This window comes from Paroedura picta, chromosome 7 (assembly GCF_049243985.1).
Source record: "Paroedura picta isolate Pp20150507F chromosome 7, Ppicta_v3.0, whole genome shotgun sequence".
Classification (NCBI taxonomy): Eukaryota; Metazoa; Chordata; class Lepidosauria; order Squamata; family Gekkonidae; genus Paroedura; species Paroedura picta.
In genome coordinates this window covers 31,616,912-31,637,255 of record NC_135375.1, presented here as the reverse complement: position 1 = coordinate 31,637,255, position 20,344 = coordinate 31,616,912, and the positions used below count along the sequence as shown (strand labels likewise).

Below are 20,344 nucleotides of genomic sequence, written 5' to 3'. Positions count from 1 at the left end.
GAAGACCTACCTACTCTTTAGGGCAAGGTCCTATGCTTTTGGGCGTCATCATTTTGATCACCAAAGGGGAAGGTCTTTTATGGCTGTGTAGTTTTCATTTTATAACTGGTCAAGGACTTAGGAATGGGTATTCATCTGATGAAGGGAACCGATACTTAAGGGCAGCGGTCACCGACCTGCATGGACACTGCCTTACGTCCTTCTCTTCCCAATTTTTTGCCTGCAGCTAGACTGGGTGTTATAGCTATGTCACGAGGCACAGCCCTCTAGCCACCAAACTGCTTGTGTAGCTGCTGGTTCAATAAAGCTGCGTCCTGTTTTCACCCCAGCCAGTGTGTTTGCTCTTTTCCTTCTTCCCTGTTCCAATTCTGGGCACAAACTGAACTTTTGTTCATATTCGTACGGAAGAAATAGTCTGGCAAGATCAGCAGAACTTCAGTGGTTATCAAGTTTATTATAAGGTTTCCATAAAGAAAGTGTAAAAGTTTGGTAGCTAATGGGCAGTTTTTTTTTGGGGGGGGGGGAGTTGCTTTACATTTTAACAAGCTATCTACATGCCTTGTAGAACCTGCTTTTACATCTCTTGTGACACTCTGCTTGTGCAACAGGTGGTATTCTCTTTTCTTGGGGGCTTGGCGTCAGGCCACATGCAAATAGAGTGGGGTGATACAAAGAAGCCACAAAAGTCTTGAAACTGGGCAGATTCAGGCCTTAGGGAGACGTCTTTCACACTCTCTGCCTTTGGCTACAGAAGAGTTACAGACCACAGCAGAAATGTACTGTTGGCTTATAAAAACAGGAAACATAAAAATAACAAGGGGGGGGGTTCATTTGTATCTCCTACTTGAAAACAGTCTTAAGAAGCCACAACAATAACTTATATTGTTCATATTTTATTCCGAAAACTGCTTTTACTTGCAGATACTCACAAGCCCCATGGACTACCATCTGGATGGCCACAGTTTGCAATTGTCGCAGTTATCTGTACTCAGCTTTCTGTTTTTAGGAGGTTTGGTACTGTTTCCCCCCCCCCCCCCAAATACCATCTACTGCCTATCAAAACCTATTGTGCAAGACAAGACATGAGGAAAATCCAATCTAATTTTATAAAAACCGCGAGAGGTTGAAACAGACTGCCAACATAGAGCACAATCCAGCCCCACGCTGAATCCAGTCCAGATGTGGGGGATCTTGTGGAGCTCCCCGTCCCGCGCATGCCCAGCTGCGTTTGTGCATCGTTTTGATTAGGACAAGGCAGGGGTAGTCAAACTGCGGCCCTCCAGATGTCCATGGACTACAATTCCCAGGAGCTCCCTGCCAGCAAACGCTGGCAGGGGGCTCCTGGGAATTGTAGTCCATGGACATCTGGAGGGCCGCAGTTTGACTACCCCTGGGATAAGGGCTTGGTCGAGTCCCTACAGCAGGGGGCTCTGTTGCTGCTGTAAATATGTGCAAAAGTATCGATTCTCGATAAAATCCCAACATGTCATAGGGAACAGTAAACGGGAATTTGAGTTTTCATGGATCATTAAATCATAAGGAAAAACTGGGGCTTGTGAGTATCTGCAATTAAGAGCAGTCTCTGGCCTACAAGAACAAATGTACTATGGAGCAGGGGTAGTCAAGCTGTGGTCCCCCAGATGTCCACGGACTACAATTCCCATGAGCCCCTGCCAGCATTTGCTGGCAGGGGCTCATGGGAATTGTAGTCCGTGGACATCTGGGGGACCACAGCTTGACTACCCCTATACTATAGAGTTTGTATCGCAGGGAACTGAGGACTTTATTTTCCATACCTGAAGTATTAAAGTAATTGACAAAATTTGAGATCCAATGTTCAGTATGCTTTTTAAAATTATACCTTATAATAATAAAAGCTGCACGTAATCGCCTGATTACTAACATTAGTTTAAAAGGAGAGCCCTCTGCTGGACAAAAATTAGACTTAAATGGAGAGCAAAGAAAACAATATAGAGACTTTCCCTGTGGTTTCCTAGGCCACTCAGTCATTATTTCTTACAGTATATGTAGTATGTTCAAGATTTATAAAGCCATTTTGAGGCATATTATCAATTGATAATACATGTAAAAGAATCTGTAATAAAGTATGCCATGTTCTTATGTCATCACTGTATTCATGATTGTAGGTCCTTACTGCTCGATTGTATTTGGAATTCTTAAACCATCAGTTCCAATTTCAATTTCATAAAAATATTGTTTTAACAACGAAAACTTCAAAAATATCTCTAGTTCAGTTTTTGGTAACTAGCATAAGATTCAAATAGAGAAGAATTTTAGAATCATAGAATTCTAAATCCTGGCCAAACTAAGAATGCTGAAAATTTCAACATGATTTTTTTTGTCTTCAAAGTTGTTGATCAGATGTGAGCTTATTACCCAGCCTGTTTGGTTCTCATGTTGAATAGCCAGGAATGCCCACTGGACAGGTTTGCACTGGATTTTTGTGAAACTACATGTGCTAATTTAAACCAATAGGCAGCCATTACCACTGCTAGGGATTACTTACACAAATACCAACGAGTAAGATTTACTAAAACATAGCATTTATCCATGACTGATTTAGAGGACGTGACTAATGGTACTGTAAATTCAAATAACTGCCTGTGGGGTGCAGCAGGCATGGAGAATGCACAGGGCAGGGGAGTGGAACTCCACTGTGCGAGAACATGCATATTTTTATTATTTTATTTACTGTATTATTATATTTAAATACCGCCCTCCCCGAGGGCTCAGGGTGGTTTACAGGAAACAGGAAAAGATACAGATAACATATAGTAATAGGTGATAATAGTACTAACATTATAACAATAATAACAATAATATGCAACCCTTCCAGCCCCCACACCTAACCCCCACCATCCATAACTGTGCTGTAATTCATGGTCAGGAAAGAATACAGCAAAGCAGCCTGCTGAATAGCCAAGAACAGCTCAATAAACAGTCATGAACAGGTTGACAAATAGTCAAACTGAACAGTGAAAAACCGGCTCCTTGCTCATGACTGGTGAACAGGACATCAGCTAAACCAGTTCAAGCATCCCTAAAAAAATCCTATTGCAATAAGAACCCAAAGTTCTTTGTTAAATCATGTATAATTCCCTTTTTAAAAATCTGTGAATTTGTTCTTAATGTCACAACACCTACAAATCTGATTTTGCTCAAAATTGGGAGAACATCATAATCTCAAAGGAAGAGGATTGGTTAGTAGAATTAATAGAATAGAAAAAAAATTAAAAGAATCCTGATTGATGCCTGCTTGCTTTTCTTTGACAATTCTAGTTAACTAACATGCAGCTCATTTTGTAGAACAGAAGTCCACAAGACAGTTCTGTAACATAGATATTTTGTTGTTGTTATGTGCGAAGTCGTGTCCGACCCATCGCGACCCCATGGACAATGATCCTCCAGGCCTTCCTGTCTTCTACCATTCCCCGGAGTCCATTTAAGTTTGCAAACATAGATATTACAAATGAAATAACTTATGTATAGCCTTCATCCACAACTGGGCCTCAAGCCACTATACATGAAACGTTCTGCTACTAACAGAAGATAATGGTAACGCCAGAAAATACATGGTGTTCTAATTATACACTAGAACAATATTCATTTTCTTTATTTTGGTTCAACATGATTATCATGTTGAACACATCATTCATAAAACATTTCAACTATTCAAAACCACCACATGAAGTCTGTCACTTAACTAATCAACTAAGATAATTTCTGTAATCAATGAATCAACTGATTAACTTTACATAAAGAGTACAATCAGTCAATCAGTCAACCTTTACTACAGCCCACAAACTGTAGTAAAAACCCATAAATGAAAGTTCATTTTTAGGAAAAAAACATTTCAAAAAGATATACATTGATTAACACAATTTCCATAATGCAGATTTTCTTACCTGGTGCAGGTTGTCTCTCATTCCATTCACTTGCAATTAATAGTTCCAAGATCTTAACGTGGTATTCAATACTGTCAGAGCTATAAAAAATAAGTGTAATTTATTATCATAATAAAATGTATGTGGAATGTGAATTAAATATTCTAGATAATAATCAGATATATGTATACATCTTACCTTGGTACCTGGGACCTGAACAGCAGAGTGCTAAAAATTTCAGCCAATGATCTTGCGTTCAAAAGATTTTTGGTAGAAGTCTGACAAAGTCTGGAGAAATGTTTGAGCAGATACTGGAGGGTCAGCCAATACTGTTGAGGTATATTAGATGATCTGATGAGCTTCTTCAGCACCTGAGCAGATTCCTCTGAGTTCTGTCCTTCTGCAAGAGAGATATGAATCCTGATGAGCTTGTGATTATCCAATAATTACTGTAAAACTTCAAACGTATGTTTTTTTAGGAAAAAAATAACTCCAAGAAAGGCACAAGCTTCTTCTTTCAAAGAGCAAAAACTTGAGCAAGGGGGGGAAAAAGTCGACTCTACAGAAGTCAAATTGAAAGTGAAGAATCACTTGGTAAAAACCACAAAATGTTCAGCTTGTGCTGGTAGATGTCTGTCTTCTCTTTAGCCTCACACTAGATTGGGAAATTCTGAGATGCAGCAGATAAAAAACAGAGGTGCTGTTCTAGCTTGAAGGTTACACCTGTCCTAATATCCTCTCCCTAGAACTTTCAACTAAATATTAAACTGGTCACTGAAAAGGTTTTCAGTCTCACTGGCTGAAATAATTATTACAAGCAATAGGTTTTATTGGTAAGTATTTATTACACTGTATTTGATAATTGCCAATGAACTTCAGATTCTTGTGCCCGATACATTTACTTTGCAAGTGATGATAAAAGGTTAACAATTAGCTCTTTCTGCATACAAACAGATCCTTGATAGTTAAAAGTGTCCGTGCATATATTTAGCAAAGTACACCAAGTTCTTAGCTTTGACAACCATTTGCATGTTATGCTTCTAAGACCGTTTATGCACTGGGAACTTCACTCTCCCAGCTCCCGTGCAGGAGCACCAATCGGGGGCGGATGAGGTACACCTGGCCCAATGGTCCCCCATGTGGGTGCAGGAAGAGGTGGGGCAACCTGCCATGACTAAAACTCCAGCCTGCAGCACAGCATGAAACCTCCAGGGCATAATCGGTCTAAGGTGTAACTCTAAAAAAGGTACATCTAAAAAAATGTTAAAGTGTACTCATAACACATGCATACACATGTCAACCGCGTGTATCTTAAAAGTTCCTGAGGACTGAATCTGAATTTTACACAAAACTTCTCTTTTGGAAACATTAAACTGCATTCTGTATCATGTCTAAAATATTATGCTTATTCAGATTTTAATAATCCTAGTCCTGATATATAATTTATTAAATATCTCATCATATGTATTGTATTGGTTGATTTACATTGTGCAAATCACACTTTGAGCTTCAGTGAGAAAGGTGGCCTATACAATAAATCAAATTAAAAATAAATATTGCAGCTATACTTGAAATAAACTTAGTCCCTGTGCTATTCATTCTGAGAATACTACCTAAAACAATTCTGCGCTAAGCAAAACTGTCTTAGTCTTACCTTGTGCTGTAGAAATCATTTCACTGTAAACAGATGCTGGAATGACAGGATTTGGCAGGTCCAGAAAGTACCGCTTCAAAGCATCTGATAAAATCTGCAGATCAATGGCATCAAAATCCACTGTTGAAAGATCTGAAAAGAGAGAAAAACACTATACTTTGCTTTCCAGACCTTTAAATTTCTTCTTCTTCATTGTTATTAACATGTATAAAGCTTATACTTTGATATTTCAATGAGATTTTTTTTGTAGCAAAGCACTCTAACGTATACTTTTGTAGATGTTTAGAAGACTGTCATACAAGACATCAAATGGGCTTCAGCTTTATGGAGTAATCGATCTAAAAACACTGGCTTGTGTTCTACCACTTGGGTCAGCAAAGCCTTTCTCCGGCCTAAGGAACCTTACCTGTACTTCCATCAAAGAAAGACTCCTTAAGCTGGATAAATGCTTCCTAGCGATGATGCCAGGCGACAGTTCAAGTGGAAGGTGACAAGGCTGCATACTGATGATGGAATGCCGGACATGCAGGCAGCCCAGCCCAATGAGTATAGACTGTTATGTTTCTAAAGTGACCAGAGCTCACCTCTGTTTCAAGTACTCTTTGCTACACCTTGGACTCTTGGTACGCTTACCTCTAATTCATGTGGCAATAGCAGATCGTGATGGGCCTAAAAGGTTCAAGGTATTTTTAACTGGGATGCATTTTACATACTAATATTTTGTGTAAACAGCAGTGCAGCAGAACAATTAATGCTAACGCCAGGGTGAAAAAATTGAAGTAGCAGCACTGAAATCAAAGTTTCTTTTAGAATTCTAGGATTATACCCAACAGTATGCATGTATGCATTCAAACAAGCATATGGAATAAAATTCTTAAAACATAATCTAAAGTCCCAAATAGTTACATAATTCCTAGTACAATTACATTATGTTCACTAGAGTTTTTGGGTCTCAAACTCTGCATGATTCATAATTGATTATTATTAGCCACTAACATCTGGAGGACTACATGCCCCCCCCCATATTTTAGGTGTTTGTTTAATGCAGAAAAACAGCTGAAGGAACGCTTTCACTGAGTCAGCAAATTAATTCACTAGGACTATAAGATTTCAACTGGTCTTGTCCCATCGACTAAACTGAGTTATAAATGAAACACAGGGTTGTGGAGTTTATTTTTCATTTTCTCATGTCATGGAGATATCTCAGACCATAAGCACTACAAAATGCTATGGCACATGAAATAAAAATGTGCCATGCAGTCACAAAGATTGTGTTTAAAACAAAATTCATTTCACTGGTTTCAGCATCCTCCTTGCTGTAAGTTCTCATTCTGGTAAAAGGCAGAAGGTACAGTTATGAGAAAGTACAATTAAACTCTGCACTATTCACTAAAGGAACTCTTTAGATCTCAGTCATTATAAATAGAACATACCAGACCAACAGCAAGCAGGTTGCTCTTTGAATACTCTCAAACTTTGGGCAGGATGCTACTATGGATTATACTGTGTATTCTTAAGATTATTCAGTCAACCAAGTTTCTTCATAGCTAACTTTGAACAAGGTATTTCTGGGAAAACCTATGTCTCTTATGACCATTACTGCAAATTTATAGTTTCGATGGGACTACACATTGAATTTGAGTCAATACTGTAACTGTATTAATATACTTTTGAAAGTATTTTCTCTAAATGTTTACAGTTCACGTGTAAAAAAAAACCCTGTTAGATTAAAGAGCACAATAAACACAAGCAAGTGCATCTAAAAGTAGATCACACTGACATCCAGCCACTTATTTTCTGACAAACGTACTTTAGCAAGGTAAGGGACACTTACCAGACTCTGTAATTTGTCTTAGTTCTGCAATGCTGCTTGACCCTTGTGTTCTGTACAACGTTGAACATTCCAGTCCTTAAAAACAAAAGGCAGGTCTTAGAAATGAGAGCATCTTCCGGCTCTTTCCTTATTGTAACTTCACTTAAATATCTTTCCATAATAGGAACTAATAAGTGGGGTCCTGTGAGAAATTTGTTTGGGGGGGGAATATCACCACCACCTCCCAGTCACTGTGACATGTCTGCAATCTCTACTGCATGGATGCATGGGCAGAAGATTTGGAAGGAAAAAAGTAGAAAGCAGCAATGCCTCCATGCAGGCGTTGCTGTTGCCCACCTTTCTTTTCCATGTGTTTGCAGGAGGGGCAGGGGGGGGTCAAAGGAAGGAAGGGTGCCAATGCCAGCAGCTACCTCCTTTGCGACCTACCTTCTACCTCCTGACTGCCACTACTTTTCCACTCTCTTTCCTTCCCCCACTGAATGTTGTTGTTTTTTTTTAAATCTGTATTCTTGGGGTCAGATTCAAAATTAGAAGTGTTAGGTGATCCTGCTCTCAAGTCACTCGCACGTATCATAGTACTATACACTGTGGGAATAGCTTCCTAGGGCAACTGGAAACTATGCCTGGAAGCTAAAACCCTTAGTTCTTCTATAGCCTCTTGCTTTTTAATGTACCTAGAGACAAAGAAAACAGAGTGCAGGTTGGTTAAAACCTCCCTCATTTGAAAGCAGGAAGTAGATGCGGGGCCTGAATTTCACAGCCAGAAATATGAAGCGGTTGCATCGGTGGAGAACTTCTCATACAGGGACTGCACATTTTTAGGAGCAGGAACTACCTGACCAGCCATCTTCTGTTCAAAGGATGTGTTTGAAGTGGCTGACATTAAACACTGGCTCCACTTAAGAGAAACAGCAGGTCCAAATGGCCCATTAAAATGCTGTGTATTTGCTATCCTCAAAGGTTAGGCAGCTATGCCTGCCAGGATAACAGTGAGAGACTACAGAGAAATTCTACGGAAAACAGAACCCTGCCTCCCAGTTGCCAAGAATACCCACTAGGGTTGCCAATAACCTAGAGGGGGAAAAAAATGTCCTGCCTCTTTATTTGAGGCTTAATGGCTTGTTACTTACCAGGTGATGTGATTTAACTCTATGACATGAGAAGCTTTGTCTGCTCATTCCCACACATTAATAGAGGGCATAGGACATTTTTTCCCCTTTCCAGGCTATTGGCAACCCTCATGTCCACTTCTGTTTGAACTTCAAAGGTAGTGCAAGAACACAAGCCTTTCTCTTAGGGAGGAGGTCATGAATATGAAACAAGGAAAGTATTGGAGCAATGCAAGAAAGCAGTCAGCTGGAAATGCATACATAATACACAGAACACTAGTACAATGGGGGGAAATTCTAATATAAATACTTTGACACAGTTTAACATGATGGAAGAAAGAAATCTTTAAGGGGACAAATGAATATATTTCTATACATTCACCCAGCAGTTTCTCTGCAAGGATTTTGTATCTGTGAACCAGGGGTAATCCAACTGCGGCCCTCCAGATGTCTATGGACTACAATTCCCATGAGCCCTTGCCAGCGTTTGCTGGAAGAGGCTCATGGGAATTGTAGTCCATGGACATCTGGACGGCCGCAGTTTGACTACCCCGGCAAGGAGCTGAAGCATATGTTTTTCCTCTGGCTGTTGGGATGAAGCACTCTTTTATTAGCACAGCAAATTTGGGCACAGAGAGAGGGAAATAAAACTGAGGGGGTTTTAAAAGCCGGATTCACTAAAACTGAGGAGTCCATTTTCTCCTGGCGCTCTGCTTGTATATTTATTGTATTAAGAGGGACTGCAAATTGAGAACTGTCTCTCTCTTATGCAGATGAAACCAAGCCCTGTTGTACTGCTCAGGACTTCTCACGGCTTGAGGAAGGGGTAACACATAATATCAAACAGTGTCCCGCCACTCTTGGAAGAAAGCTTTACGGCTGTTGTTTTCAAGGGCCAGAAATACAGCTATTTGAAACAGTTTATTTTCACTGGTGTTTTCCAGCTCCATAGAGTTGAATCCTATCCTACTGTGGACAGAGTACACAGAAAGGGGTTTTGCTACCATTATTCTCCCCACTGGGGCTCTCTCAGCCCCCCCCCCTCCCCAGCCACTTCTCAGTGTTAGGAAGAGACCCTCAGGAATGGCAGCAGAACTGTGATATGCTTTGGGGACCAGCAGCCAATTCCCCCCACCCCCTGCAAAAACATTTCCATGACTCACATAATAGGGGTGCGTGTGTATGTTTGGGGGTTACTTTCTGTAAATTCCCCTTTAAGGCTGTAGGCTCCCTCCTAATACCTTATCCATACTTTTTCTGAAGGTTCTTCATTGACAGTATATGTTAGCTTAGAGTACTATCTAGTTCAGTACTGCTCTGCAATCAACTGGCAAACCATACAAGCCTGACTAATTTTTCAATAATGCAAGCAGCCATTAATCAAGCAGCAGATGCATCATAGAATAAGTCAGAATTAGATTTGTTTGATTATTCATTGGGAAAAAAACACAAGCATTTGGGATGCTATTCTGGCATTACTATACAAGCATGTAAGAACTACAAAAGTTTAAGCAGTAACCAAAGGGGCTCCTAACATTTATAACTGCAGCTTGCTACATAAAATGTAACTCTCCAAAGATGCTATTTTGAATAACTGGGCAAATAGCAGCAAATTAATAGGCTAGCCCTGTTCATCTACTGCATACCTTTTCTTTCGATGGCTTCCACTAACTTGACGAGGAGTGGTGGGGCATTATCAGGTGGTGAAAACTGTTCAGAAAGATCTGGAAGTGTAAAAGCTGTAAAAAAAAAAAAAGAACAGAAATATATAGATGAAATAAAACAGTTAAGCTATGGGAGTCATGAGATGTAATGTAGCTGGTTAAATTTTAAACACTGAACAAATTCCCTTTATCCATTGTCAAAGTCTATGTAAACAGTTTGCTCATTGGTCATTGCTTGCGTATTAGAATCTTACATAACAACGTTGTTTTAAAAGGAACGGGATTTCAGCCCCAAATCTCAAATTATATATTTAAATAATTATTTAAAATGAGAAAATCTGACCTGGAAATTCTTCTGGCATTGCTACCTTTCCTTTATAGAACTCTTTAAATCCATAGAACATCAGTAAGATGGCCTTGAAGGGTTACCAAAATGATCTGGCTTCATTAAACCCACTCATGGGCATGTTGCTAGGCAAATGGAACACCTTCTAGGGTTGCCTAACTGTGTGATCCAGCCACACCTTTCCCAGCAACCTTTGAACTCTGACCCCCTCCCTCAATGTGATTGATAAGGGTGTCTGCTGGACATGGTGCACAGCTCGCCATCAGAGGGCCTTGACAGAATGCTGGCCACCCATGAAAGCCAGGTGCTACATGCAAGATCCATCAGCACTGGGCAGACCAGGGATATATGGCACAAATCTGCATTCCTGTGCCCCATCTCATTCTTTGCAGCTTCAGGATCCTGGCGCCCAACCCTACAGGATGCCTACTATATCACTTCTTCCTAACATACTGCTATCCAACCTTCCCTGCCTCTCTGCCTTTCGATGTCCTCGCAAAGTCTCCATTGGGCTAAGGGCTCACTTTACTAACAGTGAACTTCCTCACATGACATAGGCAGGGCTTCCTACGGGCAAAGGGTGCACTGATATGCATTCTGCCAAGGCTACCCAGCTACACTGGGCTGGTGACTGGCACAGAAAGCCATAGAGCTGGCTGCTTATAACTCACAAGTTTTATTTACTTATTTAGAACACGGGGAAACCCTGCTTGTTTCTTCATTCTTTGCTGGTAACATTATACCCCCCTTCTCTGCACTGGCTTCCTTACTACTGACTCTACAAATCATTGCCTTTCACAGGCACTGCCTTCCCATGCTCAGGCATCTCTATTTCGGAAGCCATGCGTCTGCATTGGCAGGAGTAGGTTCACTCCTTAAGTGCACTCAATATAAACATAGAACAAACAAACAAACAATCCCCCCTTTTACCTACACACCTTCTTTTGCAGAGCAGCCGTACAATGATTTAAAATGTTTGCAGTAAACATTGAAGCAGCTTATTTAAAAAGCTGTTAGAGCTTTCTTTGCTTTGTACAGAATCACAATAGGATCAGTTATTTAACTCTGTCGTCATCAGTGATGAAGTCACAGAATCTAAATCTAAAAAGAGCCTGGAGGAAATTTTCGAAGCTGTCCAGTTGGGGGGGAAGCTCTTTGAAATGATTTTCAAAGCATGGTGCAGCCAGTTTAAATATATTATTTGTGAAGACAAAGTAATAGTATGGGCATTTTAAAGAAGCTATGTTTGTTCCTCGAGAACTAAGCTGTTTCAAACCATATCCTCATCCAACCACTGCTAGAAACATCTTGTTTTATAAATAAAAAGTACATGCAATCCATGTATGTAAATCAGAACTGAATCAATGAATGTACTGACAATTACATCTTCTCAATATAGGCATACATGGCCACGGATGTAAATTTTCCCACAAGAGTAGTTAATACAAGTCGTGCATGAAGCTGCATTTATAAAAGCAAACATGAAGGGGAATTATACTGCCTCTTACTCCCTCTAGTGGATTCTGCAAGGAAAGCATATCATAAAAGCTCTTATTCTTCTCAGCCCAGATCTAAAGTCTTTCACCAGAAGCAATCCAGAACCTCCAAAGCAGGGCTAAGGATTCGATATACACCATATATGCAATGTCTCTTTTGCTGTCTTTCTTCACACAAAAGCCAATTCGGTTTTAAAAGCCATGTATACAACCAGGCGACACAAGTTCTATGTCAACTGGGAAACCAAAACAGCCAAATGGAATGTTCAAAGCTTCTAGCACCCGGGAGCCCTCAAACTACACCCCCTTGCCATGTATTTAACAACAGATTTGGGTATCTGACCATTCTTCCCAGGCGATGAGGATGATATTGATCCGAAACACTCTTCCCTGAGGGGCATTAGCACTGGATTAATACGAACTTTCATGAAACCAGAACACTTCCATAAATATGCATAGGCCCTATAATTTTATAGCATTTGTAAGTATTAAAACATTGCTTCTTAACTTGTTCTGACTACTGTAATTAGCAAAATAGTGCAATATGGAGTTGAACATATTCTTACAATCAGTGGGTAGCCATGTTGGTCTGCAGCAGCAGAACAAACTTTAAGAACAAGTTTTTTATTTGAGGTATGAGCTTGCACGTGAAAGCTTGAATAAAATGTTGGTCTTAAAGGCACCATTGAGTTCAAACGGTTCTTACAGTTTGCTTTCTGCTGCAAACAGCTTATTTTGCTTCATCTAACTTTTTAAATCTAAGACTCATCCCACTTAAACAAAACTAATTCTGTAAATTTTATTTTTAAAGAAAAGTTAACATTTCAAAAGCATACAAATGGAATATGGTGAAGTGATAAATGAGAAACGCAAATGACCATCAACCTGAAATAGTGGTACAGGAAGTTATATTACAACATTTTTGAATTAAAAAAAATAATGCTCCCAAGCAGCCAACTATACTGTTTCTGCATATAATGATCCCATGCTCTTACACTGATCTGGTGCTTTCAACAGTAAACTTTCCACCTTTGAAAAAAAACCCTGAAAATTAGTCATTTAAAGGAAAGCAAAACAAAGCAAAACAAAAACAAAAAGCCCTCAAGAAGTGTTAAGCCTGCCAAACGAAACAGTTTACAGCATTCTTAGAACTAAATGCCATTCTATAACATTTAAGCAGAAGGCGGCCAGGTTTGTTCTTGGTGCTTTTAATTTTCGAAACGCTGACATTCCCCAGCAGCACATCAGGGGGAGAAGTAAGGATTTCAACTTCCAAAGCCAAAACAAACTCTGAATATGGATTAGGTGTAACAGAGCAGAAGACTCCACACACATCAAATGATATACAGTGAGAAAGGAGCCCCACTTTCAGCATGCCATTTTCAGGGAGCACATGCACATAATAAAAGCTGACAAACAGTTTGCAACCGATACCTGGCTTTAAAATTATCTTTTGCTTTGAAGCGTGCTGTAATGCAGCACAGAGCCTTGGAGACCCAAGTCCATTCTTCAGAACCTGGGCAACTTTGCAGATCCCTTTGCTGCAATCCAGTATCAGTTTTTCACTTAAAGTAATCATATTACACTTTACACAAAGCAAAGGTTACTTTGATTTCATTGCTTTTAAATCCCACTGTCTCCAAAATGTACACGGTGCTAGGGGTGTCTTGGAAAGCTCCTCGTGCCTTCTTCACTAGTCATTAAGCATTTATCCCAGGTTAAGGGAAGCTTCTGATGACATGTCAGAAATGCAGGATTTTCCACAGGTTCTATTTTTACCTCGCCACAGTGATAGCCAATCAGATGGCACAGACGTTGCAATGCCCTCCAATCCACATGCTCTTCCCTCTCACTAGCAAAGGCAGGCCTGGACAGCATTTAGCAACAGCAACGTGTGGGAGCTGACCAACATACCTTGCCTCTAAGCTCTGCCAACATAGCTACAAACTGCAAGACGAAACCGGCACGCAGCTGCACCTTTTGGAGGAGTTCTCAGTAAAAAGATATATTTCAGAGTTATTACCTGGCAAGGACCTATGGAAAGTTAAAGCTGGAAGATTGAATCTGCAAGCGTCTGAGCCAAATCGTTCATTACTGCTGGAGGAAGCATGAGAGTGAACAGGACAGAAATTATAACCTAACCTGCCCTTTGAAATGTAACAAGATACATTGTGGAAAAAAGGCTCATTTACTAGAAGGTATAAAGGAGATTATGGGCTAACATTTCCAGTTTAAATCTAAACCCAAATCACCCGATCTTTTCATTTCTCCTAGACTGTCAGTGACTCTCATGCACAGCAAGCATGATATGAAGTTATTATATACCCTCTATATAGATATACCAATTAGTTATATGCCACTAGGACCGTTTATACACTGGGAACTAGGGCTGGGTGCTCTGACCTGAAGCAGCTGCTTCGGAGCCAGATCAGGACCACTCTGGTGACAGATTGGTTCATGGCGGTCTGAGCCGCCCTCCCCACTGGAAACGCCGGAGCTGGAGCGACCTGCTTTGATGCCTCGGCAGCTGCTTTGGAACAGCAAACTTACCTTCAGCAGCCCCGCCACACTGCACTGCACCCCGCCGCACTGCACTGCTGATGCGCTGCGCCAGCACAGATGTCTCCCCCACCCCGCCAGCACAATGTCTTCCTCCTGCCCTGCCCCACTGTGCTAGCGCAGTGCGCTGCTGACACGATGCACTGGAAGAGATGCCTCCCCCCACTCCACCCGCCCTGCACCAGCACAGTGCACCACCAACATACCATATTGGCGCAATGTCTCCCTCCCACCCCTCCACTGTGCGCTGATGTGGCGCACCACCCGTTGCCTTTGGTGCCTCGGCCGAAGCACCTCAGTTGAGGCGAAGCAGTCTGAGGCGGCTTCGGCCAAGGTTGACACAGTCTGAGGCGGCCTTGGCCAAAGCGGTCCAGATCAGGATCACTCTGCACAACCCTACTGGGAACTTTGCTGCCCTGGCTCCTTTGCGGGAGCACAAATCTGGGGTGGATAAGGTGCACTGGGCAAAGTGCTTCCCCATGTGGGAGCAGGAAGAGGTGGGGTAACCTTCCCTGACTCAAATCCCAGCCTGCAGCCTGGTGCAAAACCTCCAGTATGGAAACAGTCTAGCTGTGGTTTCTTTGTGCCCAGCACATGGGTAGTCAAACTGCGGCCCTCCAGATGTCCATGGACTACAATTCCCATGAGCCCCTGCCCATGAGCCCCTGCCAGTTTGACTACCCCTGGCCTAGCAGGGTGACCCACTTGCCATTAGCCTTGCTCATTTCAAGCTACTTTTTTCAGTTCAACAGTTTCAAAACTGTTTTCTCATTTACAGGGGAAGGGAAGAAGGGACAGAAGAAAGGAAAACAATTCTGAGAAAAACAATAGCAAGAGCCATGGTTCAGTGGAAGAGCCTCTGCTTTACAAGCAGAAGGTCCCAGGTTCAATCCCTGGTATCTCCAGGTCCAGGTTATAGGTGATGTGTAAGACCTCTGCCGGAGACTGGAGATCTGCCACCAGTCCAAGTTGACAATATGGACCTTGATGTGCAGATCCTGCAGAATGTGACTTCATGTGAAAGCGACTGGATCAACTTTAGGATAAGGGATGTGGCTTGATGTTACAACATTCAAGGTCCTATTCCTGGCACCTCCAGCTAAAAGGATTAGGAAGGACGTGATGTGAATGACCTCCACCTGAGACCCCGGAAAGCTGTTGCCGTTGACATTAAGAACCAAAAGTCTGATTCAGTATAAGGCTGCTCCAGCTGGTTTTAAGCTTTTGAGAGAAAGTTCTTTTTTTTGTATTCTGAAACCAATTTAGTTGTTTTCAGCCTTACTCCCCCAATTAAATTATCTAGGAATTATTCTAGGATATGGCATGCTATCTGTACTCAACTGATCTGTACTCACTGGATCAGGGGTAGTCAAACTGCGGCCCTCCAGATGTCCATGGACTACAATTCCCAGGAGCCCCCTGCCAGCGAATGCTGGCAGGGGGCTCCTGGGAATTGTAGTCCATGGACATCTGGAGGGCCGCAGTTTGACTACGCCTGCACTGGATCATAGTCATCACCCCTGAAACATTCTTCAGGCTTCAAGAAACCCCAGATGTGGCATGACTGTGTAGAATATAACTGGGAAGCATAGCTGTGTACATGCCTTCCCGTGGCCCCTTATCTATTCAGATGGGACTTGAAGTACATTTTACCATCTCTGGGATTGCATCATATATCTTTAGCATGGAACTAGTAATGACTGCTTTATCAGCAATGAACTTAATTGTGGAAATTAATGACCTGGCATTCACCCACTACAGAAAGATCTATGTCATGCAAGACAATCCATGCCATTAGTGACCCCAGAGAATTCCTAGAGAACTGAACACACAGTTTACTTGAAAACTGTAGAGTGGGCCTTAACATCCCTTTCCTTGAAAACTCTATGAGGCATTCAGAATTAACAACCATGAAAACAGAACTTCTCTCTACCATTCTGATGTTCTGAGAATTAGCTCCTTTCCTGTTTTCAATGAAGAAAAAACTTAAATATTCTGAGCATGAACCTTTAGCATTCACTGAAGGGGCATGATACTCTGAAGTAAGTCAAGCATGTTTCAAGGCAGCTTACAAAATATTTTAAGCCACACAAAATCAATATGGTGAACTCCCCCTCACTGGCAGTCTTCAAGCAAAGGCTGGATACACACTTTTCTTGGATGCTTTAGGATGCTTTGGGCTGATCCTGCGTTGAGCAGGGGGTTGGACTAGATGGCCTGTATGGCCCCTTCCAACTCTATGATTCTATGATTCTATGAATATGAAAATATCCAATCAACAGCCTCTGAAAAAAAATATTGGAGAAAATCTGACTTTAACAAGCCTTTTGGAATAAAACGTTTTCAACTGGGGCTACGCAGCCTCTTAAGGAGCGAGCCATCCATCCTGCAGATTGGAACGAGTTCCACAGGGCAGAATCAGCTGCCAAGGAAGCCATTGTGTGGATTCCCACTGAGCTGAAGGCAAAAGTGATGTTTGAAATGAGGCCTCACAAGTGATGTCTGGGTTACCTCTATCACCTGGCCATCCGAGTCAACTAGGCATCCAGAAGTACATCTGAGCTGTGAGCTTGCTCTTTTTAGATGCAACTCTATCCTATGCAGGCTGAATGCCTTTTCCATTCACCCCTGACCCACAGCACCACTGTTTTGTCTGTGTTTAATGTTCGTTTGTTTACCCCTATCCAGTCTCTCAGAGCCTCAAGAGCAGGGGTAGTCGAACTGCGGCCCTCCAGATGTCCATGGACTACAATTCCAAGGGCCCCTGCCAGTGAATGTTGGCAGGGGCTCATGAGAATTGTAGTCCATGGACATCTGGAGGGCTGCAGTTTGACTACCCCTGCTCTAGAGTCTAGACACTGGATAGATTGCTCCTCAGCTTCCTTGGATCTTGATGGAAAAGGGAGAGAGTTGATTGTCATCCACTTACACATGTTTCTGTCCAACACCTAATTACTTGTGCTTGAGAATTTCTTATAGAAAGTGCTTCTTTTAAAGAGAATGTAGCTAGTTGTACTACTGAATTTTAGAAGTATATTATAAAGCTTACAGTATACATTTATAAAGATTATATACACTTTATACTTAACACTATGTGACAGTATTCTAAGCTGTTTTATAAACATACTCTGATTTTAAACTAGAAAACAATCCTTCTCGACTGTTTTGTCCTTGCAGGTTATTTATTTTGATATATTTGAATCTTTTGTGATGCTGTTAATATCTGGTTAAAGTTTCTGTGTGTGCAATAAAGATAAGTAACGAAGCAGAGTGTCTTGACTAAATAGTTTTGGTTCAATGAAAAGTTTCCATCACATTTATTTTAAAAAAGGATTTGACCGATCCATATTTTTCTGGAATGGCTGTGATATATTAACAGGTGTATTTAAAAAAAACATTCATGAACATCATTAACCTTACAGGATTTAAACAGTGTCTGCATTTATTCTATTATTTTTAAAATATTGTATACAATGTAGCTCAAAAGTGATTTTTCTGTTTCCAGAAATCATCTCTAGTCGATGTAAAGTACTAGGTTATTTCTTGCATGATTAATCCAATAAGAGTTTGGAGAACAAAAAGAACAATTACATAGTGTAATTGTGTAATGATGCTACAGCATGCATTTTGGAATTCTGCCAACAGAAACTTAGAAGATTAATCCCAGTCATTCAGTTATTTAGACTAAAGGAATCCAAAGAATCATAAAATCATAGAGTTGGGAGGGTTCTCCAGGGCCATCTAGTCCAACCCCCCACAGAATGCAGGTAATTCACAACTATCTGCCCACCCACAGTGACCACAATTCCATGTCTAGATGATCCCCCCTTCCCCCCCCCAAAAAAAAAACAACAACAACAGAATCTTTGGTCAGTCTGATCTGGAAGAAATTCACCTTCTGATCCCAAAGTGGCACTCAACACTTCCCTGGGCATGCAAGAAAGGGCCACAAGAGCCAAGCTCAGACACAATCCTTTCTGCCCACCCACTTACATTGTGCCTAATGTCATAGAAGCAGCATTTCTGTCAGATGGCTATCTAGCCTCTACTTAAAAACTTCCAAAGAAGGAAGTTCATATTTTAAAAGACAGTGCAGTGAAATGGGTAATTCAAACATACCACATAATCTCCTTTCTCTATAGTCTACATAGACAACAATGGTATACCAGAGCTTACGAGAACAGTAAGGGATGGAATTTAGACAGGTCTGAAAATTTATACCCAACTCCCTTCAGGACATGCAAGGGAAATAATGATGGAAAATTGCTGGAAAATAATTATGAAAACTCCAGTAAGGTTTTTTTTTTTTTTGCTGTCAAGTTGCAGTTGATTTATGGCAACCCCACATGGCTTTCATCACAAGGAACACCCAGAGATGGTTTGCCATTGCCTGCCTCTGTAACGACCCTGATATTCTTTGGCGCACTCCCATTCAAGCATGAGCCCTACTTAACTTCTGAGATCTGATGAGATCAGGCTAGCCAGGCCAGGGCAAGTTCTGGTACACTGTACAGAAAATATTCCTCACCAATTTCTCTGCTATTGTAAAAACAATCTTATAACAGGCATGTCATGCAAGAAGAGGTCTCAGTTTCAAAGGGGAAAAAAAACCACCAAGAAGGCAATGGTACACATTGAAAACTTGCCAGCCAAATGTGTCTTCAGGGCAGAGGGCTTCAAGGCAGCATTTTACAAACTTCTACACCAAGTATTCTAACAAATGTGTAAATTGGAGGTCTGTTCCGTGTGTTGCTATGCCCTGCTTGCGTTAAAAGGAAGCAATATTGTCTGGGAGGCGGGGCGGAGTTTTGTACATGATGTTCTATCAGATTAGGCTTTGGTAACTTTATGAATTATGAGCTGTCATCCACTTTTTCATCTGCTATAGAATATACTTCTTGGAAACGGGAGCTATAAATAAGACAACAGATGTTTTTTGCTGGCTCTAACGAGAACCGTTTTTTTTTAAACATGTCTGCAGTTAAAGTGTCTGTTATATTCTACTCCCCCTACGGGCCATTTTTATAGCGCTGCTGTTACCATTACTTTCACTCACCCCTCTTTAGAAATACTCCCTGGGAGCATGTGATACAACAACCTGACAGGAGCTAAGCAGGTTTGGGGTCTGTTGAGAAGTTGGGCATGCAACTTCCTAGGGAGCATATCTATGCAACATGGATGTTCATGAAGAAAAGAAAGGTAAAGAATAAATGTAATAACTGGGGGGGGGGGTAATCTTTCCATCAGTACTGCAAGGTAGTTATGTTGCTTCTCCTGGCTACTCCTGAACCTCAGGAGACTTTCAAGGAATAGTGCAGGATAAAACTAGAGAGGGAAAGTTAACACAACAGTGGGATAGGGAAGGTTTTTGCTGGCTTCCCTTGCTACAGTCTCCTGTATCATACCCCTTAGCTTCCAAAGGTCCCCTCCCATCTCCTGGGAGTGGCATTTGGGGGTACAGGGGAATGCAGCTGGAAGGGGAAGGTAGTCAAAATCTTTCCACTCAACTGTCTCCATTCCCAGGAGGATTAAATATAACCCTGCTGGAATACTAATAACTCTATAAACACAGTGACAACATTATCAGCAGCCAACGAAACAGCTTGTCCAGGTTATTTCATATAGGCAGAAAAGCATTTTGCCTTTGTTCCAATTTTTAAACAGCAGTAACTACAATAAAATTGCACTGCAGCCAGAAAATACTTAGGATCAGGATGCTGGACCGTAAATTGAAAAGCTCTCTGAAACAGCTCCCCTTTTAGGGAGAAATCAAAGTT

At 41.3% G+C, this 20,344-nt stretch overlaps 1 protein-coding gene and 1 non-coding gene across 5 annotated transcripts in view; one reads left to right on the top strand and one right to left on the bottom strand.

Annotated features, from left to right (window-relative positions):
- Positions 1 to 20,344, bottom strand: part of PIK3R1 (phosphoinositide-3-kinase regulatory subunit 1) — a 69,529-nt gene that overhangs the window by 17,057 nt on the left and 32,128 nt on the right. For 3 of the 4 annotated variants that reach the window (XM_077347292.1, XM_077347294.1, XM_077347295.1), the window contains 5 exons: positions 10,149 to 10,241; positions 7,394 to 7,468; positions 5,560 to 5,691; positions 4,104 to 4,305; positions 3,927 to 4,006 (listed from right to left, as the gene is read on the bottom strand). In XM_077347292.1, the coding sequence (XP_077203407.1) occupies positions 3,927 to 4,006; positions 4,104 to 4,305; positions 5,560 to 5,691; positions 7,394 to 7,468; positions 10,149 to 10,241 (582 nt within the window). Of the gene's footprint in view, positions 1 to 3,926; positions 4,007 to 4,103; positions 4,306 to 5,559; positions 5,692 to 7,393; positions 7,469 to 10,148; positions 10,242 to 13,442; positions 13,603 to 20,344 lie in introns of those variants that run through there. The other variant, XM_077347296.1, reaches the window with a different exon arrangement.
- TRNAV-UAC (transfer RNA valine (anticodon UAC)) lies at positions 15,404 to 15,472 on the top strand. The gene has a single exon. It is a non-coding gene; the product is annotated as a tRNA-Val (tRNA).